At 40.6% G+C, this 19,730-nt stretch overlaps 1 protein-coding gene across 1 annotated transcript in view; it reads left to right on the forward strand.

Moving 5' to 3' along the window:
* Syne2 (spectrin repeat containing nuclear envelope protein 2) overlaps nucleotides 1-19,730 on the forward strand; it is a 259,939-nt gene that overhangs the window by 124,833 nt on the left and 115,376 nt on the right. The window contains 9 exon segments of the mRNA XM_042682550.1: nucleotides 1,627-1,771; nucleotides 3,309-3,527; nucleotides 7,400-7,665; nucleotides 10,528-10,696; nucleotides 12,643-12,798; nucleotides 15,329-15,469; nucleotides 16,120-16,302; nucleotides 17,258-17,395; nucleotides 18,970-19,155. Coding sequence (XP_042538484.1) covers nucleotides 1,627-1,771; nucleotides 3,309-3,527; nucleotides 7,400-7,665; nucleotides 10,528-10,696; nucleotides 12,643-12,798; nucleotides 15,329-15,469; nucleotides 16,120-16,302; nucleotides 17,258-17,395; nucleotides 18,970-19,155 — 1,603 coding nt within the window.

Raw genomic sequence — 19,730 nt, forward strand, 5'->3', positions numbered from 1 at the left:
AAAAAGCATGCTAAATATTGCATTGTGTTAAAATTTATTTCATACTTGGTACATACAATTTAATACTTATAGAAGTATGTATATAGTATAAATGATAATAAAACAAACATCTTTGTACTCAAAGTTTCAAAGATAAACACAATTTTGTATGTGTGTGAGTACCAGTACTGGGACTTGAACTCAGGACTTGAGCACTGTCTCTTAGCTTTTTTACTTAAGCCTGGTGCTCTATCACTTGAGCAACAACTCCACTTCCAACTTTTTGCTGGTTAATTTGAGAGTATTATCTCATAAACTTTTCTGCCCAGGCTGGCTTCAAAACTGATTCTCAAGTCTCAGCCTCCCTCTAGTAGCTAGGATTACAGGCACGATCTACTAGTGCCTTGCTTGATTCATTTAAATTCTTTTATGTCCTTCTTCTCTTTTGACTGAGAATAACCACTATGCTAAATCTTACATTTATCATTTTTTGGCCTTTTTTTGGGGTGCCAGTCCTGAGGCTTGAACTTAGGGTCTTGGTGCTGCCCCTGAGCTTTTTTGCTCAAATATTAGTGCTTTGTCACTTGAACCATAGCTTCACTTTTAGCCATTGGCAACCAGTTTCATTGTACTTTTTTAATGTGTTTTTATGTCTTGTTTTCATGATCTTTTTTTCTTTTTAAAACTTGGTCTTATTATGTTGCTAAGGCTGACCTTGAATTCATGATCCTCCCACCTCAGCCTCCTAGTGCTGGGATTATAGGCATATACTACCATACCCAGTAGTTTTCACAATTTGTAGTTGACCCATACATAGTGCATGCATTTTAAAACTTCCATTTTTTGAAGTCATCATTATGACTCTGAAGTTTCTTCATCTTGTCTGTAGTAAAATTCATGCACCTCACTATTGATGGACGTTTGTATTATAAACTGCTCCTAGGAGCATTTTTACATAGAAGACCTTCCCTTGAGTATATAAGAGTGTAACTTCCCAGGTCCAGAGGTTTGCAAATCTTAAATTTTTAGTGCCAAACAATTTTATCAGTTTCCACTTTTACTAGCCCCTTGCAAGTGTTTGAGTTGTCTCGCATCTTTGTCTATACTAGATATGACGGGAGAAGTAGTTTCAGTTAGCATCTTGTTGCTGCTGCTGAGTTTGATCCTTTGTGAGATCCTTTGTAAGATGTTCATTGGTCATTCATATTTCCTTTTCTGTGAAATACCTCTTCAAGCCTTTTCCTTATTGTTTCTTAGGAATTTATTTTATATTTTAAGTCCTTTGTAGTTATGTGCATTGTAAATCCATGAATATAGCTCATTAGTAATGCTTAAACATGCAGTTTGCTTGAGTAAAGAGACTTCATTTAAAAAAAAAAAGGAAAGGAAAACCCCTCTAATTTTGTGTTTTGAGGTCCATTCTGTCTGCCTATTCAAATTCACACTGGAAGCCATTCACAGTTCTCCTTGGAGATAGATAGTCCACAACAATATAGAAATGCTTTACAGAGGGGGAAAGAAATAATAAAAGAAAGTGAATCATATCCTTTTGAAAGAGTTAAGTGAGGGAGAATTGATTCTGGAAAGTTCAGCATTTATTGGTGTCCCACAAAACTCAGTGTCCTATTCTACTAACTGCCTTATCAGGTGTCTGGAGAATTACAGATGCTACCAAAAAATGAAGGAGGAGCTGCACACTAACCTCAGGAAGGCGGAGACCACTCTGGGGCAGTCCATGGCCCAGTTGCCCGGTTCCTACAAGGAAGCCTTAGCTCTTTTGGAACAGAGCAAGGTAACGGTAACTGTGACTGTCAGTCTGTACAACAGGCAAGTAGAGGCAGCAGAGAAGGTGGCTCCGTTACAACCGACGGAAATCTTTAAACACCCAGGAAAATCACTTAGTCCACACAGGGGTTTGATGGGAGGGTGGGTGGGCAAAGCCACAGCTCTGGATTCACAACTCCACACTCCCCTAACAGCATCTTGTAGCTTGTCGAAGCCTTTCCTTCCCCAGCATTTGCAGGGACAGTGGCAGTATCCACAGCTCTGAATTTCTTTCCATCCTCTTTTTTTTTTTTGTCAGTCGTGGGGCTTGAACTCCGGGCCTGGGTGCTCTCCTTCAGCTCAAGACGGGCGCTCTACTAACTTGAGCCACAGTACCACTTCCAGTTTTCTGGTGGCTTATTGGAGATGAGTCTCATGGAGTTTCCTGCACGGGCTGGCTTTGAACTGTGATCCTCAGATCTCAACTTCCTGAGTAGCTAGGATTACAGGCGTGAACCACCAGCACCCGGCTTTTCCATCCCTTCTTGTACCCTGTTAGCAAGCAATTTTATTTATTTTTGCAGTGTTGGAGTTTGAACCGAGGGCCTCATCCATGATAGGCAAGCACCCTGTCACTAACTACATCCCTAGCCCACCTACCAATTTGAGTTTTGTTTCCTTCTTTTATTTGAATCTATGGGACCATAGTATTGCAATAAAATAATATAAATAAAATTCATAATAAATATTAATTCATATTTATCCTGGTTTTTTACTTATAGATTTATTCTTTGAGACAGAGTTTCTCATGTAGCCAAGGCTAGCCTCAAACTTGTGATCCTCTTGTCTTAGCTGCCCAAGTACTTGGATTACAGGCATGCATCATCATACCTAGCATGTTATTAGGGTTTAGATGAGACATTCAAAATCAAATGTACTTACTATCCACAAGAAATTAAAATAGGAGCTAAGCAAACAAAACAATCCTAAATGTTGTATTGGTAGTTGATACAGTTGATATTGTACAGATGAACTACCTAGTAAAATGTCACAAAATGTACTTGAAGAATATTTACATTTGATAATATAGTCTTATTAGAAAATTTAGTTTCTGGGTCTTGTCCCTTCAGTCCCAAATACATGAAGAATTTAATGCATACATAATTCTCATCTGGCTCAAATTGGCTTACAAATGGATGAGGAATGGATCATGGAATATTTGTAGAGGATGAAAATCATTTAATGTCTCAAATTTAATATATTTTTTAAGTTCCAGAATAAATCAGAGACACTCTTACTATTTCAATTTTTTTCCCCAGTTCTGGGGCTTGAGCTCAGGGCTTGAATGCTGTCTCTTAGCTTTTCTACTCAAGGCTGGCACTCTACTACTTGAGCCACAGCTCCACTTTTTGGTGGTTAATTGGAGATAAGAATCTCACAGAACTTCCTGCCCTGATTGACTTAGAACCACAGTTCTCAGATCTCAGCCTCCTGAGTAGCTGGGATTACGGGCCAGATCAGAGATGTTATATTCTTTTCTCCCTTTCTTTCCTTTCTGCCTTAAGGCCTTGGTGTCAAGTCTCATTGGAACCAGAGAAGAGCTGGTGAAACTTCGGCAGCTGGTCAGACAATTGGGGTGCAGGTGCACGGAAAGCAGTGCTATGCGAGTACTCGGAGGTGCATCAGCTCTGTGGGATGATTGGCTGAGTTTGCTGGAAGCTGCCAGGGCATGGGAGAGGTGGAGTGAAGAACTGAAGCAGGAGTGGAAATTCATCAGTAAGGAAGTGAGTACTTCATTATCCTCACTCAAACCCTGTGGTTCCCAGACAAGGCTTGTTGCATTAGGTTTATAACTTTGTTCCTATATGAAACAAATCTACAACCAATCACTTGTGAACAGTGCACACACATTGCTTACAGAGGCCAGGTCTTATGTAGCGGTCATTCGGGCGCAGCTGTGCTCTGTGCTAAACTTGTGTGGCTAGCTACCTGTCCTCCTCATTAGCCTCAGTTTTCTGCATGTGTGCAGAAACTCTATGATTAAATGATAGTTGAAGTATTAGAGAATTCATTCTCTTTCCCCTAATAGCCATGAAATGGGAAATATATGTCATCCATATTTTGTTGGATGGTGGCTCATGCCTGTAATCCTAGCAACTCTGGAAGCTGAGATCTTAATATCACAGTTCCAAACCAGCCTAGACAGGAAAGTTATGAAACTCTTATCTCTACTGAAAAGCCAGCAGTACAGTTATGGCTCAAGAGGTAGAGCACTAGCCTTGAGCAAAAATGTTTAATGACAGTGACCAGGTCTTGAGTTCAATCCCCAGAACTGACATTTTAAAAAAAACAATTCATTATCTCTATTCTCATAGGTAAACAAAGACAGCTGGATCAATGTTTCCAAGACAATCAAATATGTTTAATATTCATAGGTATGCATGTATGGAATTTACTCCATCCATCTGAGGGTAGACTAACCAACCAGAAGATTCTGTGTGATAAAGCTCTAACCCTGATGTGTGCTCCTGTGGGAGACCAGGGAGACCTTTCTTAAGTTCTAAGTCAGACTCACCTGTGTTCAGAGCCCTAGTTGTGTGACCTTGGGCCAAAGTCTCAGCTTCTCTAGTGTTAGCCTAGCCCAAGCTCTCACACTTCCTGCTTCTGCAACTGCAGATGTAGGAACAGCATCATTTTTTCTCAAAGTTGCATGCTAGGGACAACATGTGAAAAAAATACCAGGCCTAGAGAGTTGTTCAATGCTTGCTCATTTCTTTCCTGAACTGCCTTCTACCAGCCATTTGGTCTCAGTTTATGGAGCTTTAAATTTAGAGTAACATCTGCTTAACAAATGCATTATTTCTTTGTGTCAAAAGAATTACATAATACATTCTAAGCCAAAGCTAAATCACTTAAGTCTTAAAACAGTATTCAGTTTCTTTCATAGTAGTGCTTTGGAGAGTAGGTGTCAGATAGGTGACTACTTTTGGATTTGAGCCTTAAAATCTTTATTGTGATGATAACCCCTCTTAAAAATAACTGTCTCATGTATGTATTACCCTCAAGGTTAGAACTAAGTAATGGACATAATAACCAACTAATTTTGAAATTAACTACATTTGTTAGCTATGAGAATTAGCTATAATTGTTAAGTATGAACTTAAAAGTATAAGATGCAGTGTTCTTTCTGAAAACTGGGCAATGTCCATCACTTGATTCATGGCTTAGGACTTAGGCATCGCATATATTCAGAAAGAAAATGGGAAATCATGTGAAATTATCTTACTCTGATCTTTCCAGAGGGCCAGGTGTATGTGAGCTACACATCGCAACTTTAAGTGAAAACTTGTCTCCTATTGGTTTCAAAGTTTCTGCTGAGTTTACCTTAGATGGAAATGTAATGCATCATTACTTAATTGGAGAGAGAGCACACATGCTTTGGGACTGAGATGCTTAGAACTTGATATTCCTAAAAATGAGTCAACGGTGCTAGTGGAGCTTGAACAGTGAATAATATCTTGAATCTCCAAATCACAAGGAATTTTGTAAATTATACTTTGTGTGGGGCTGCGAATACCACTTTCTCTCCTGTCCATAATGGTACCACTTACTGAGCCCCTGCACTGTGGTAAACAAGTTCACACATGATCTCATTGACTCCTTGCCTTGGACTTACTAAGTAAATATAATTACTTTACTGTTTGGCAGATGGGGAAAAGGATCATTAAGCGATTTTTTAAAAACTAATGCCACAAGAGTCTCACTTAGAGACTGAACAGTAAGCTTCTGGGACTGAGACTGTCTTGTTTGTAGTAAATATTTATGAAGGACAGTTATTCAAATGCAAATCCAGGTTCTAAGTTATTATTCTTTTTATCTTATCACAATATTGCTGTATCGCTATTGGCAATCGTTATCTTATTAATTCCGACCCCATTTGTTTAAAACACTCAAACAAACATTTGACAAAAATTGGCTAACACACAAAAAATAGGGGCTGTATTCTCTGGTTTCTCTTCACTAAGCAGAATGCATTTGGGATTCTTTTCTTTTCCTCTGCTCACATCAGTACTTCTTATCTTTTTTTAGTGGTAGAGTTAAAACATTAAACAACTTGATCTTGGCCTTAGAAGACAATCTCTGGCATTCCTCATATCGTTGGGTGTTTGGGAATGTAATGCCCTGGCTCCTGAATTTTCATAGGATTTTGCTTTCTCACCCTCTGTCACATCTAATTGGACTTCCAAGGTCTTGCTCATCATTTCAGTCAGTATCGTAAGTGTAGTCACCTGGAGAGGTACTCGGTTATGTCCACATAGCCAGGTGCCTGACTGTCTCAATGTACAGTAGAAAACCGGGGATGCGGATGACTAAACTTGAGTTGAGGGAGCTTCAAAGGATTTGAAGATGGGCAGAAGAATTATCTGATTGAGAGATTTTTTTCTGTCTCTACTCTGAGTTTAAGGCTGATAAACTCTGTGTGTGCATGCATATGAACACACGTACACTCATGTACCAATACTGGGACTTGAACCCAGGGCCTTGCACTCTCACTTAGCATTTTTCTCTCAAGGCTGGTACTCTACTACTTGAGCCATACTTCTACTTCCTGTTTTAAGCTAGTTAATTGGAGGAGTCTCTCAGGTTTGAATTTCTCTGCCTAGCCTGTCTTCTAACCCAGATCCTCAGACCTCAGCCTCCTGATTAGCTAGGATTACAGACATGAGCTGCTAGCACCTGGTCAGGATGGTAGAATTATTATTTTTTCTTCTTTGTCGGTCACAGGAGTTGAACTTGGGGCCTGGGTGCTGCCCCTGATCTCTTTTTGAGCCACAGTGCCATTCCTGGTTTTCTGGTAGTTAACTGGAGATGAGTCTCATGGACTTTGTTGCCAGGCTGGCTTCGAACTGCAATCCTCAGGTCTCAGCCTCCTGAGTAGCAAGGATTACAGGTGTGAGCCACCAAGACCCAGCAGACTGGTAGAATTCCTAATGTCTAGATCTGTGTTGTATTAAGTTCTTTTTATTTCTGGGTTCTGCAGTGGTTGATAACAGTGGTTGATACCTATGCAGTTGGTGCACTAATTCAGCTACTTTCCCTTTGGTAGGTTTCAGGTTGGTAAGGATGTCCCTGGCTTAGTTTCAGAGTAAGCAGGGATTGGAATTGAAGGGAAAGAAAACTGTAGAAAACTTCCTGTAACCAGGAGTGGCCACCCCCATCTCTAATACTAGAAGCAGTTCGGGAGCATTCATTCTAACTACCTCATGTATGCGTCCTATGAATGCTGCTTTCTCCAACAGAAATCCAGAGGGGAGAATAAATCATGGTGAATAATCCAGTAGCCTTTTGCTCAGCCCATGACAGCACACCTCAATTTAATCACATGGCTGCATCAGCAGTCACTGGGAGGGGCTGTGGCGTTCCAATGATGGTGGCTAATATTCTCAGCTGCAGGAGAACACACTAGTGTCTGGCCTTTGAAACCTTTAAAGTGTGAGCAAACATAAAAATTATGGCTGCCAACAGATAAGTTTCAGGTTCTAAATGATAAGCATGTATTTCACTCATTTTTGTTCTCTCTCCCTCTTCCATTTCTCTCTCACACTCCTACTCTGGCCTCCCTCTCCGGCCCTCCTTCATTTATTTACTGAACTAGATTGAACGAGAAGCAATTATTTTAGACAATCTTTCAGAAGAACTCCCGGAAATTTCCAGAATAAAAGAGGCAGTCACCACTGAGGAGCTTTCTGAGCTGCTGCATTCTCTGTGTCAGTACGAAGAGAGCGTGGAGAAGCAGCAACTATTCCTGAGCCTACTTCTTCAGCGCATAAAGAATATCCAGAATGTTCCAGAAGGCCCAGAGGCCGTGGAAACTACCCCAGCTCTTCAAGAGATTTTGCTTATGCAAGAACGGTGTGACAGGTAAGATTTATGAAGAAGTATTGAGATTGTATTTGACAGTTGCCACTCACAATTTAGAAATTACCAGATTTGCTAAAAGAAAATTTAGAGCCAGGCACTTGTGGCTCCTAGCTACTCAGGAGGCTGAGATCTGAGGACTGCAATTTGAAGCCAGACCAGATAAGAGTCTGTGAGACTCTTATCTCCAATTAACCATTAAAAAGCCAGAAGTAGAACTATGGCTTGAGTGCTAGCCTTGAGCACAAAAGAGCTCAGGGACAGTGCCCAGGCCCTGAGTTCAGGCCTCAGGACTAGCACACACACAAAAAGCTTAGAATAATAACAATACTACAGAATTGAGTAAAAAACAAAAAAAGAAGCCAGGCGCTGGTGGCTCACGCATGTAATCCTAGCTACTCAAGAGGCTGAGATCTGAGGATCCTGGTTCAAAGCCAGCCCAAGCAGGAAAGTCCATGAGACTCTTATCTCCACTAAACCACTAGAAAACCGGAAGTAGTGCTGTGGCTCAAGTGGTAGAGCACTCGCCTTGAGCTGAAGAGCACAGGGACAGCGCGAGCGCAGGGACAGCGCCCAGGCCCAGAGTTCAAGCCCCATGACTGACAAAAAAAAAAAACAAAGAGCTAGAAAAATTAATAATTATAAATAAAACAATATACATTTTTCATCTTGATATTCCTAAGTGTCATTTCTTTTTGTTTCAGATATTTTAGGACTGCTTGTAATTATAGGAAATTTTTAAAAATGGGGAAAAGTATAAAGTTAATATAAAAAATCCACTTTGAATCTCCATTTAACCGTCACTGATATGCTTTTCTCATATTTTACTACAATTTTAACTAAATTTGGATTATAGTACACTGCTTTTTGTTATATGAACACTTGATCAGTATATCTTGTCTTTTAACTATGCCATTATATATTAATTTAAGAATATCTCTATAGGACTGAGAATGGGCTCAGTGGTACTGCTTGCCTAGCATGCATGAAGCGCCAGGTTCTGTTCCTCAGTACCACATAAACAGAAAAGGCTGGAGGTGATACTGTTGCTCAAGTGGTAGAGTGCTAGCCTTGAGCAAAAGAAGCTCAGGGACAGTGAGTGCCCAGGCCCTGAGTTCAAGCCCCAGGACTGGAAAACAAAATCTCTATAGTATTCTGTCATATGTAGCTTATGTCTATAAATCCTAGCTACTCAGGTTGAGGCCCGAGAATTCTGTTTCAAAACTAGTCGATGCAGGGGCTGGGAAGGTGGCTCAGTGGTAGAGTGCTTGCCTTGAATGCCTGAGGCCCTGGGTTCGATTCCTCAGCACCACATAAGCAAAAAGAAAAAAAAAGCCGGAAGTGGTGCTGTGGCTCAAGTGGTAGAGCGATAGCCTTGAGCTGAAGAGCTGAGGGACAGCGCCCAGGCCCAGAGTTCAGGCCCCACGACCGGACCCAAAAAAAAAAAAACTAGTCGATGCAGAAAAGACTGAACTGTGAGGCTCTTTATCTCCAATTAACCAGCAAAAAGCCAAAGGTGGAGGTATGATTCAAGTGGTAGAGCTCCAGCCTTGAGAGAAAAGGGCAATTGAGAGCGTAAGAGCCTGAGTGCAAGCCCTTGTACTAGTAAAAGTAAAAAAAAAAACCTTTATGTGTAATTATGTTCTGTCGATGAGATTTATTCTTATGTCCAATCTCTTATTTCCATATGTGACGAAGTGATTGAGAAAGACAACAAGTAGAAAGGTTGAGTCAATAGACTTAATAGTTCTATGGCTAGAAATGCTCTGAAGAAAAAACTAGGTTTTTTTTCTAGCACATTGACTAAACTCACTGATTTCACGGAGTAGAGGTCAAGTAGTTCTCCAGCTGGGATTTTGGTAGTTCATTTCTGATACCATCAGGAGATAGCTTAACTTCCACATTTTGAGGGCTTAGTCCCACAGGCCACCCTCAGTCCCAGGTTGCAAATTGTTACCTATATTTCACAACAAATGGCTGCTGGGTTCAGTTAATTTGCTAGAGTGGCTCACAGAAGAAACACATACACTGGCTTATTAATAAAAGATGCAATAAGGGGAAAAAAGATACAATAAGGGGCTAGAGGCATGGTTCAAGTGGTAGAATGCCAGTCTAGTCACCTGGCTGTCTCCCTTGGCAACCAGTCCTCATTCTGATGCTTTTGGGGAGCCTACTATGAGCCACTTTGTTAGAACAGATGATCTTATCATTCAGGAAATGACAAAGGTCCATAGAGTTCTATGTCAGGAACCAGGGCAGCAGAATAACATTAAAGCAATTCTCCTTGCACCCCTTTTTATATGAGCCTTAGGAGTTCTGGCTCAGCCACCAGGGCAGAGACTCTGTGTGTGTATCTCTGTGTGTGTACACATACATAAGGTATGTGTGTGTGTGTGTGTGTGTATGTGTGTGTGTGGTATAAGAAATATACATAGATACACATTTCTTATTATATTACATCACAGATAGCAAATAGTTCTTGGAAAGATTTTTATACACCTTTCCCATTACCAGTGTTTGATATATTATATCCATAACAAATGGGGTCAGTGGCAGAGAAAAAAGCTAGAGCCTCTCATTGACTCCAAGCACACCTCTTCCATTTCAGATCAAGGACTACATGGAACAAACTAGAGGACAGAGATGATGATTCGAATGTCAAGTGTGAAAGAGGGGAGTTAGGATTTAAATTTGGAGAAGTGTTAGATGGAATTATAGGAACTGCTGATTGCATATTATTATTATTATGTAATTGTACTCAGGGATTTCAATTCCCTAAGTCAGGTTATGAGTGCAACACTTCCTGAACACTGTCCCCCCTTGCTTCATTCTCCAAGACAATTATATTTTGATGCTGTATTTTAGACTTTTACAGAAAGTTCTACAAAACAAGGAACTGGTACAGACTGAAATCCAAGAAAGACAGTCCTTCGCAAGGGAAATAATTGCTTTGAAGAGTTTATTTCAACAGACTACAGCTTCTTTCCAAAACATGGCACCCGTAGACCATCCAGAAAGGCCAGAACAAGTAGAGGTGAGTGAGGAGAGAATGCGTGAATGTGGCTGACACTGGTACCCTGCCTCATATTTAAAGTATTTGGGGGCAGAGGGAACGTGGAGACGAAGAAGAAGAAGGCAAGGCAGAGGCCCTCTGGATGGTGTGCGGAGAGGTAGGGGAGAAGAGGAGGGTGGGTGGAGAGCAGAGAACAGTTGAGGGCAGAGATGAGACCATCTTTGAGCATGTTTGGTGGGTAGGGGCCTCGCACTACTCTTGGATAGCATGGGAGACACCACTCCTCACTCCTTTCCTAGAAAGTAAGTGATGCTGTGCCTCTGTCAAAGTCAGAGAACTGTCTTCAGAATGACCTCTTACTGCCATCCAGTAGTGACAACCAAATGGGATTTTCAGAAGTTTATTCAAGTGACAAGCCATTATAAACCAGAACTTGTGGGCATTAATGCTTAAAAAGGGAACTTGGGTGTGTGATCCTTGACTGTAATCCCAGCCTTCTCAGGAAGCATGGTTAAGGGATCCAGGTCCCGGCCTGACAAGGGCAAAAATCAAGAGAGACCCTATCTGGAAAAAAACAAAGCAAAAAGAGCTGAGGCTTGGCTCAAGTGGTAGAGCACCTGTCTAGAAAGTGGGAGGTCCTGCGATTAGTTCCAAGTACTAAAAAAGAGTGGTGAGGGGCAAGGGAGGGATGGAGCAAAAGAGTTTAATTGGTAAAGCATCTGCTTAGCAAGCATGAGGCCTTGAGTTCAAACCCCAGTATTGCCTAAAGAAAAAGAAAATAGCTGTGTGCTGGTGGCTCACACTTGTAATCCTATCTACTTAGGAGGCTGAGATAGGAGGATCATGGTATGAAGCCAGCCTGGACAAGAAAATCTATGAGACTAATCTCCAGTTAACTACAAAAAAAAAAAAAGTCCAAGTGGAGCTGTGACTCAAGTGGTAGATTGTTAGCCTTGAGCACAAAAGCTCAGGGACAGAATCCAGACTCTTGGGTTCAAGTCTCAGGATCAGCAGAAAAAGAGAGGGGGGGGGGAGATAGAAGGGGGGGCGAGGAAGGGAACTAGGGAACTTACTCTCTTCACTCCTGGAACCATTCTTTATGGGACAGATGTCTCTGTAGCTCAGATACCCAGACCTCCAGCCCACCTGTGTCCAGATGTCACTACTCTTTAACCCCCCCACTGCTGAGAATGAAGAACAAGTCTGGTTAAATTAGAACCGTCCTTCAGGGCTCTGATTCACTGCCTCACAGCACAAACAGTGGTACTCAGCAGTAACTGTAAAAACTAAACAACCCAAGAGCCAGAGTGAAGTCAAGAAGTATTTTTCCACTTGATCTTTGGGAAAGTCCTAAACAAATGAGTTTCTCCTTTGTAATTACTGCAGGAGAACAGAGATTGGATTTTGTTTCTAGGCCACAACCAATGGACTATTTGTTCTGGTTTCTTTTATCTCCTCTAGCGGGCATTCTTTGGGTGGAACTGGAACCCTCCCTTTTAGAAAGAATTGGGGCTCTGCTGAGCTGTCTAATTACATGAAACAGACACTTTTCCTTCAAGCTGGGGGCTTTTAGTAGCCTTGACTCATTGTGATGATAATGTAGGAAGTAAAAATCGCAACAATTAATAACAACACCAAAAGAACTTCTTTGAAACTTTTGCTACTTGTAGCCTTTTAGATCAGGACTGCAAGTGAGATCCAGTTAAATCCTAGAGGTACTTTAGAAGCAGGTGATGTTGTAATATCTTTTTGCCACAATGATCTGACACTATGAAGAGATATCAAGTTTTAATTCTTACAAATTAGGAGGCATCATCTGACCAGGCTGAGCTCTCTCAGCTTGTGTCATTCAAAGTTTGCTCACTTAAATCTTGAGGCTGGAAAGCTGCTCTGGCTTTTTAGAGCAAAACTTCCCCTCCTTACCTCCAGTACTAGGAGCGTTGAAAGTCTTTGGATATTTTTTTTAGGAGCTTCAGAGCATTCTTAAGAGAGGGAAGCTGTCTTTGGAGAACATTATGGAAAAGCTGCGAATCAAGTATTCTGAAATGTACACCATAGTCCCTGCAGAGATGGATTCCCAAGTGGAGGAGTGCAGAAAAGCTCTCGAAGACCTGGATGAGAAGGTAATACTAATGTATGAATGCAGGTTAGTGCTGATCGGGCCAGATGATTACACAGGAGAAAAATACGCTTTTATGTCACATTTTCAACTACGCTGATTTCAGCTTCAGCTGGTTATGATCAAATTTGGTTAAAATGAACAGTTTGTGTATACGGAGGGGAAGATGCTTGAAAGAAGGAGTCTCGATAACAGAATATTAGATCATTTGTAGTTTTTTTTGGTGGAGGTGCTTAGTTTTTCTTTTGTGTTTGACAGTAGTTTGTGTATTTTACTTGGCTTATTGTTGTCTTATTGTCATTTACTATACAATTTCTTAAAAGCTTTAGAAGTTAATAATACTTGGACTTAAAAATGTATTCCGCCCAAAACTCTTTGAAATGACATCCAAGGGTAGTAAGAATAAAAAAATGTACAACTCATTGGGAATAGTGTTAACAAATAGTACATTCGGAATAGTACTTAGCATATAGTACCTGTCTGATGACGATGTTACTAAAACATAAGCACACATAGACAAATGTTTCTATCTGTGTGGCCCGTTTCAGTGACATGGTGGAAGGTCTTATAGGACCAGAGACATAGTAGCTTAGCATGGACAGGTTTTCTGAGGAAAAATGGAACCCAAGTAAAAAGTATGTAACTTCCTAATACCTGTTTATAAAAAATCATTTTGGTTTAATGTACAAGATAACCTGTTAGATACTTTCACAAGGATTATCTACTATTGGTTTTATTTTAAGAGACAGATAAATGCTTTTAGAGAAATGAAAGGTTATTCTCATGAGTATTTTATGTAAAAATCCCTGCAAAGTAAGTTAATAAAATAAAAATCAGTCTTTGAAATTCAAGATTGAGCAGGGTGTTGTGGCTCATGCCTACAAGCCTAGGTACTCAGAACACTGAAATTCAAAGCAAGCATAGGCAAAAAAAGCCCATAAGACTCTTACTTCTAACTAACTAGCAAAAAGCCAAAATGGAGGTATAGCTTAAATGGTTGAGCTCTAGCCTTGAACAGAAATAGCCAAGAGAGAGTAGGTGACCTTGAGTTTCAAGCCTTAGTACTGGCAAAAACCAAACAAAAAAAAATTGAAGCTTTGTTAACTTGTGAATTATTCCAAGTTCCTTATTTCCTGTATCATGTCATGTTCGCCATGTATCTAAATAGTATGTTTCTTCCAGGAGAATACTTTCCAAAAATATCAGACAACTTCCTTTTGTGATCATTTGTTACATAGCCAGAAGGAATAAAATCATATAGGATCAAAATAAGAGTTTTAAAAGTAATCATCATGATTATAGTATACTCTGTGGAATAAAAACCTGATTCCAAACGTATTAGCTGCCAGTGGTGAATAGAGCCTGGGATAGAGTCTGGAGATTTGAAGACTTTTTGGAAAGTCTAGCCGCAACCTTGTGTGACCTCTACATGTCATTCAGCCTGGGTTTCAGTTTCTGCATCTGTATACTTGCCTTCATGGGATAGTTTTAGTCTCATTGGTCATATTAATGTGGTACAGATTAAAGTATTAGGCAAAAGCATATAATATTAGTTGGTATTTGTTGGCTACTTGGACATTGCCTTATCGTCACAGCTTCAGAAAACAAGAACAGAAATGAATCGGGCATTTAGGAACATGAGACATTCACCATTCATTTATTGTCTTTCCTAGCACAAGTAATTTTCTTAAGGAAATCACCTAGATAAAAAAAATTACATTGCCTGCAGCTAGATTTCTTCTTTGCTCAAGGCTGATATTCTACCATGAGCAGCTAGATTTTTGATTGCAAGGAAAACACATACTAGAAACAGTCATATAGAAAAATTAAAGTGTCTCCATCTTAGAAAATATCCACTTTGAGGAGATTGTTTTATGCAAATGAATATTAAGGTGGAAATCTTGCTTTTAAGCTGCCTTGAGAATAAGTTTGGTTTTATTAAAATAGACAAGGCCAGGCACCGGTGGCTCACACCTGCATTCCTAGCTACTCAGGAACCTGAGATCTGAGGATCATTGTTCAAAGCCAGCCCGAGCAGGAAAGTCCATGAGACTCTTATCTTCAATAAACCACTAGAAAAAAACCAGAAGTGGTACTGTGGCTTAAGTGGTAGAGCTCTTTTGCTCAAGGATAGCACTCTACCAGTTAAGCCCTACCTCTACTTTCAGCTGTTTCTGGCCATTAATTGGCAATGAATCTTACAGGCTTTCCTGCCCTGGCTGGCTTTGAACCTCAATCCTCAGATCTCAGTTTTCTGAGTAATGAGGATTATAGGAATGAGCCATCAGCATCCAGTATGAATTGTATTTTCTTAAAATTAATTAATGTATAGATGACATTTAAAAGATCAGGTAAACACATTGCCATTCCATAGCTAGTGATCTACCCTGTCATGAATGCATTTGCTGGTATGATGTGCAATTATTTTCTTCAGACCTTCCAAGTTTTTGCAAGTACTGGTTTTGTTGTTTGATCCTGGGGAATGGAGAACAGAAATCCTTGGTAAGCCCAGCATGACTTTTCTCATGTAACAGATCAGCAGTGAAGTCTTGAAGAGCTCACCGTCCTACGTAATGAGCAGGAAAATAGAGGACATTAATCATGGGCTCCAGCTTGTTGAAAAGTTGCTGCAGCAGAAAAGCAAAAACATGGAGATGGCTCAAGAAATCCAAAAGGTAATGCCTTCCTGTCACTCAGCTCAGCAACTGCAGTCTCTGATCTACTGCACACACACACACACACACACACACCATTCCACCCTCAATTGATCATCCCAAGGTGAGGTCTTTAGACTCACTTGCATCTCTGAGACCCTAAGCCACATCTGTAGTATTGGTGATGAGAAGTCACCCACAGGGCCTGAGAGAGAAGGGTTTACATTGGAGAATGAGTCTCAAAGTTTTGCAGGGTAGGCACATGCTTGACTCCTCAGAGTCTCTGAAGTAGGGTTTCCACAGAAAGGATCTTATATTGGGAAGAGTTTTCATTAGCCCACTTTAAAACCAAATGTTTATCTCATGACTTTTTGTGAAATTAGGACAGTATTGGCCTTACTTGTTGTGATTAATCTCTAGAAAATGTCCCGGTCTTTTGTTTCCTTGCAGCTAATTTTCCTGAAACAGATTCTGCCTGTTACAGGTAGAAGAACTCAGAAAAAGTGGCTTTTGGTTTAGATTACAAATAGTTACAGCATACAAATTCAACAAGTATGCCTGAGATATTATTTAAGTAGCTTTTCCTCATGCAAATACTTTGTAAGAACAAGGTCATTACGTCATCTACCATGGCATCTTCACTTAAGTCAACTTACAATTTCCTTCTCCAGAAAATGTGGGATGAGCTGGATCTCTGGCATGCCAAGCTAAATGAGCTGGATTCTGAAGTTCAGGACATTGTTGAACAGGACCCGGGTCAAGCTCAAGAATGGATGGATAACTTGATGATTCCTTTCCAGCAGTACCAGCAAGTATCACAAAGAGCAGAAACCAGAACCTCTCAGTTAAATAAGGTGAGACTGCAATAGCTGTTCAGAGATAGGTTGAAACCAAAAACGAACAAAGCTGGGTGCTGGTGGGTTATGCCTGTAATCCTAGCTACTCAGGAGGCTGAGATCTGAGGATTCCAGTTCAAAGCCAGCCCAGGCAGGAAAGTCTGTGAGACTCTTATTTTCAACTAACTACCAGAAAACTAGAAGTAAAGCTGTGGCTCAAAGTAGTAGAGCATTAGCCTTGAGGTGAAGATCTCAGGGGTAGTGCCCAGGCCCTGAGTCAAGCCCCAGGACTGAGACAAAAAGAAACACACACACACACACACAATTCAGAGGCCTCCAGTTCTCTTTGAATTACCAGCTACATTTGCTGAAGTTCATGCTGTGTGGTAAGCTCACATATGGGCACTGAGGAAAACAGAATTCCAGTAGAGATACAGGTCTGATTGGATAAGCAGAACCAAGAAGCCAGAAGTCAGAGCACTGCTGGAGGCCAGGCAAGTGCTGAGATTAAATAGGTACATGAAGAGCAGAGATAGGTATTCATAGGCAATCTAGGCAGGGAGTGAGCCTTGGGAAAGGCTGCCCTTTGGGAACAAAATCCCTCTACTCCATTCTAAATAATGCTGCTGTGGTATGGTGAGTTCTGAGTATCATCTATCAAGGATAGGATCCCAGTCTTAAAGGAAGTGGGCTATCACAGGGCAAAGTCCTGAGCAGGAAGAACTACAGGCCATTACCAGAGAGAAGTTAATGTGAACTAGACTAGTTGAGGCCCATAGAACTTAATACATTTCCCCCATGATCAGGATTGTGGAAGCATGTTAGCCTGGAACCAAAGTCTAGTGTTGTCAGCCATGGGGACGAGATCTTCAAGGCGTGGCATATCACTGACAGCAGCTAGCTTCTTCATTCAGGAGTCATTCACCTCCTGTAACCAGAATCCATCTGAGTTTGTACTGCATTTCTCTCCCAGGCCACGATTAAGATGGAGGAATATAGTGATCTTTTGAAGAGCACAGAGGCTTGGATAGAAAATACTAGTCATTTGTTGGCCAATCCTGCCCCCTGCGAGTCTTCAAAGACCCTGAGTCACCATGCCAGTACCCTCCAGGTAAGCTCTCTGAGGTTTTCTGTGAATGAGAGACCTCCATAATGGTCAAGGGATTCTCTCACTAGCACCATGGGCTTTTTCCTCCTCTGAAAAACAATCTTATGGCTGGCTACTCATACCAAGAGGTGGAAGGAAACACAGGCTAGGTGCAGGCTTTAGTCAGGGATTTTGGAGACCAGAATAGAGTTCTGTATGTTTCTTGTCATGACTTTTTAGATAATTTTGTGTGTGTCTTCCATGGGCCTCAGTTTCCCCCATCTGTGAAGTGAGAATGTTGCACTGGCTGGCGTTGATGGATTTGACTGGTAGAATTCTAACAAGCCTCCCCCTCCCTCACCCCCTGCCCAGTTATTCTTTGATCATCCTCTCCTTTAAAAACCAGTAGGAATGTGAATCCGATGGGATAGTCAGGTCATCAGTGAAGTTATGGAACATGGCCAAGGTCATCTTGTGGCTATGTGATCAATCACGAGTATTTGATGATGAGCCCCTCATAGTAGATAAGAGAGAGTCTCTGCTACTGGCTTGAAGAAGAAGCCATATTGGCTGCAAGCAACCTGCAGCCATTATGGGGTGGGGGAAGGAAAAATTTAGATTTGTAAGTTATTTGTAAAACATTCTAAAAACTACATGACTGTCTATATGATTTACAGTTTTTTTTCACAGTCTGTGGCTTAGCTTTATCAGTGTCTTTCAGAAAGCAGATGTTACTGACTTGCATGAAATCCAGTCTATCAATATTTATCCTTTCTGTGTTATCCTTTTATGCCGTAAGAAATTTTTACCCAACTCAAGACCCACAAGGATATTTTTCTGCTATTTTCTAGAAATTTGGTAGTATTACTTCTTAGGTATGTGATCCATTTCATGTTAGTTGTATATGGTGTGAGTCAGGATGGAGATTTCGTTTTTTCCCAGTTGTCCCAGCACCATTTATTAAAACAACTGTCACATTAATACCATGTTGAAAATTCATTAGATTCATATATGTAGGTCAGTTTCTGGTTTTCTCTCCTGTCTGTTAATCCGTGTGGCTAATCTTTTGCCTTTATGACAGTTGGATGGTTGTCATAATAATGGTAAACCTTAAAATCAAATAGCATGACTTTTATAACTTCTTACTCAAATTTGGTTAAGTTTATTCTTTGTGTTTTCCTGTAACTCTTAGAATCAACCTATATCTATTTAGAGGTCTGTTGGAATTTTGGTCTTCCTTTGCTTCATTCAGCAATGCTTTATAGTTCTCAGTATATAGGTCTTACATTTATTATAAAATTAATTGCACAGCATTTTACATTCTTGATGCTATTGTAAAAGTTGCTGTTAGCAAAAAGCATTGGCTTTAAGTTTGAGTTTTCTTTGACTTCCACTAGGACTATTAATACACAATTTTAAATAATCTTATTAATGTTAAAGATTTTTTTTATTAACGTTCTGCTTGAGCAGAAATGTGAACAAATGTAAATCTGTTCTGAGTTAAATTTTAGTCAGTTTGTTTCATTATCTTGGTTTTGTTTTGCAGTGATAGGGCGCAGTGTTTCATTTTCTTTCTCTTCCGTATTTCTCTTATCTAGATGGCTTTGGAAGATTCAGAACAGAAGCACAATTGCTTACATTCAATTCTCATGGATCTAGAAGACTTGTCAGTCATTTTTGAAACAGATGACTTAATACATTCCGTACAAGAGTTAAGCTCTCAGGTAGCAGCTTTACAACAGCAGATAATGGAAAGCCTTCCACATGTTCAGCGAATGGCAGATGTAAGTTTGTACCACAAAGATGTGAATGATAGACAAATGGGGAGGAACTCAAAGGTGCAGTGACGTTGTGCCTCTGATCATAGAAAATAATATTTATCAAAATGAAAAAAATAGAATAGGCAAATGATGGCTCATGCTTGTAATCCTAGCCACTCAGAAGGTGAGAGCTGAGGATTGCAATTCAAAGCCAGCCAGGACAGGAAAAGTCTATGAGACTCTTGTCTCCAAAAACTACAGCTGTGGCTCAAGTAACAGAACACTAGCCATGAACAAAAAAGTTCAGGGACTGGGTTGGGAAGGTGGCTCAGTGGTAGAGTGCTTACCTTGCATGCATGAGGCCCTGGGTTCAATTCCTCAGCACCACATAAGTAGAAAAAGCTGGAAGTGGTGCTGTGGCTCAAGTGGTAGAGGGCTAGTCTTGAGCTGAAGAGCTGAGGGACAGTGCCCAGGCCCAGAGTTCAGGCCCCACGATGGACAAAAAAAAAAAAAGTTCAGGGACACCATCAGCATAAAAAAACCACAAAACTTATACTGCTTATTATGTCCCACCCACGTAAATAACACTTGTTATTCTT

This window comes from Dipodomys spectabilis, unplaced genomic scaffold, assembly GCF_019054845.1.
Source record: "Dipodomys spectabilis isolate Male_0828 unplaced genomic scaffold, ASM1905484v1 ptg000073l, whole genome shotgun sequence".
Classification (NCBI taxonomy): Eukaryota; Metazoa; Chordata; class Mammalia; order Rodentia; family Heteromyidae; genus Dipodomys; species Dipodomys spectabilis.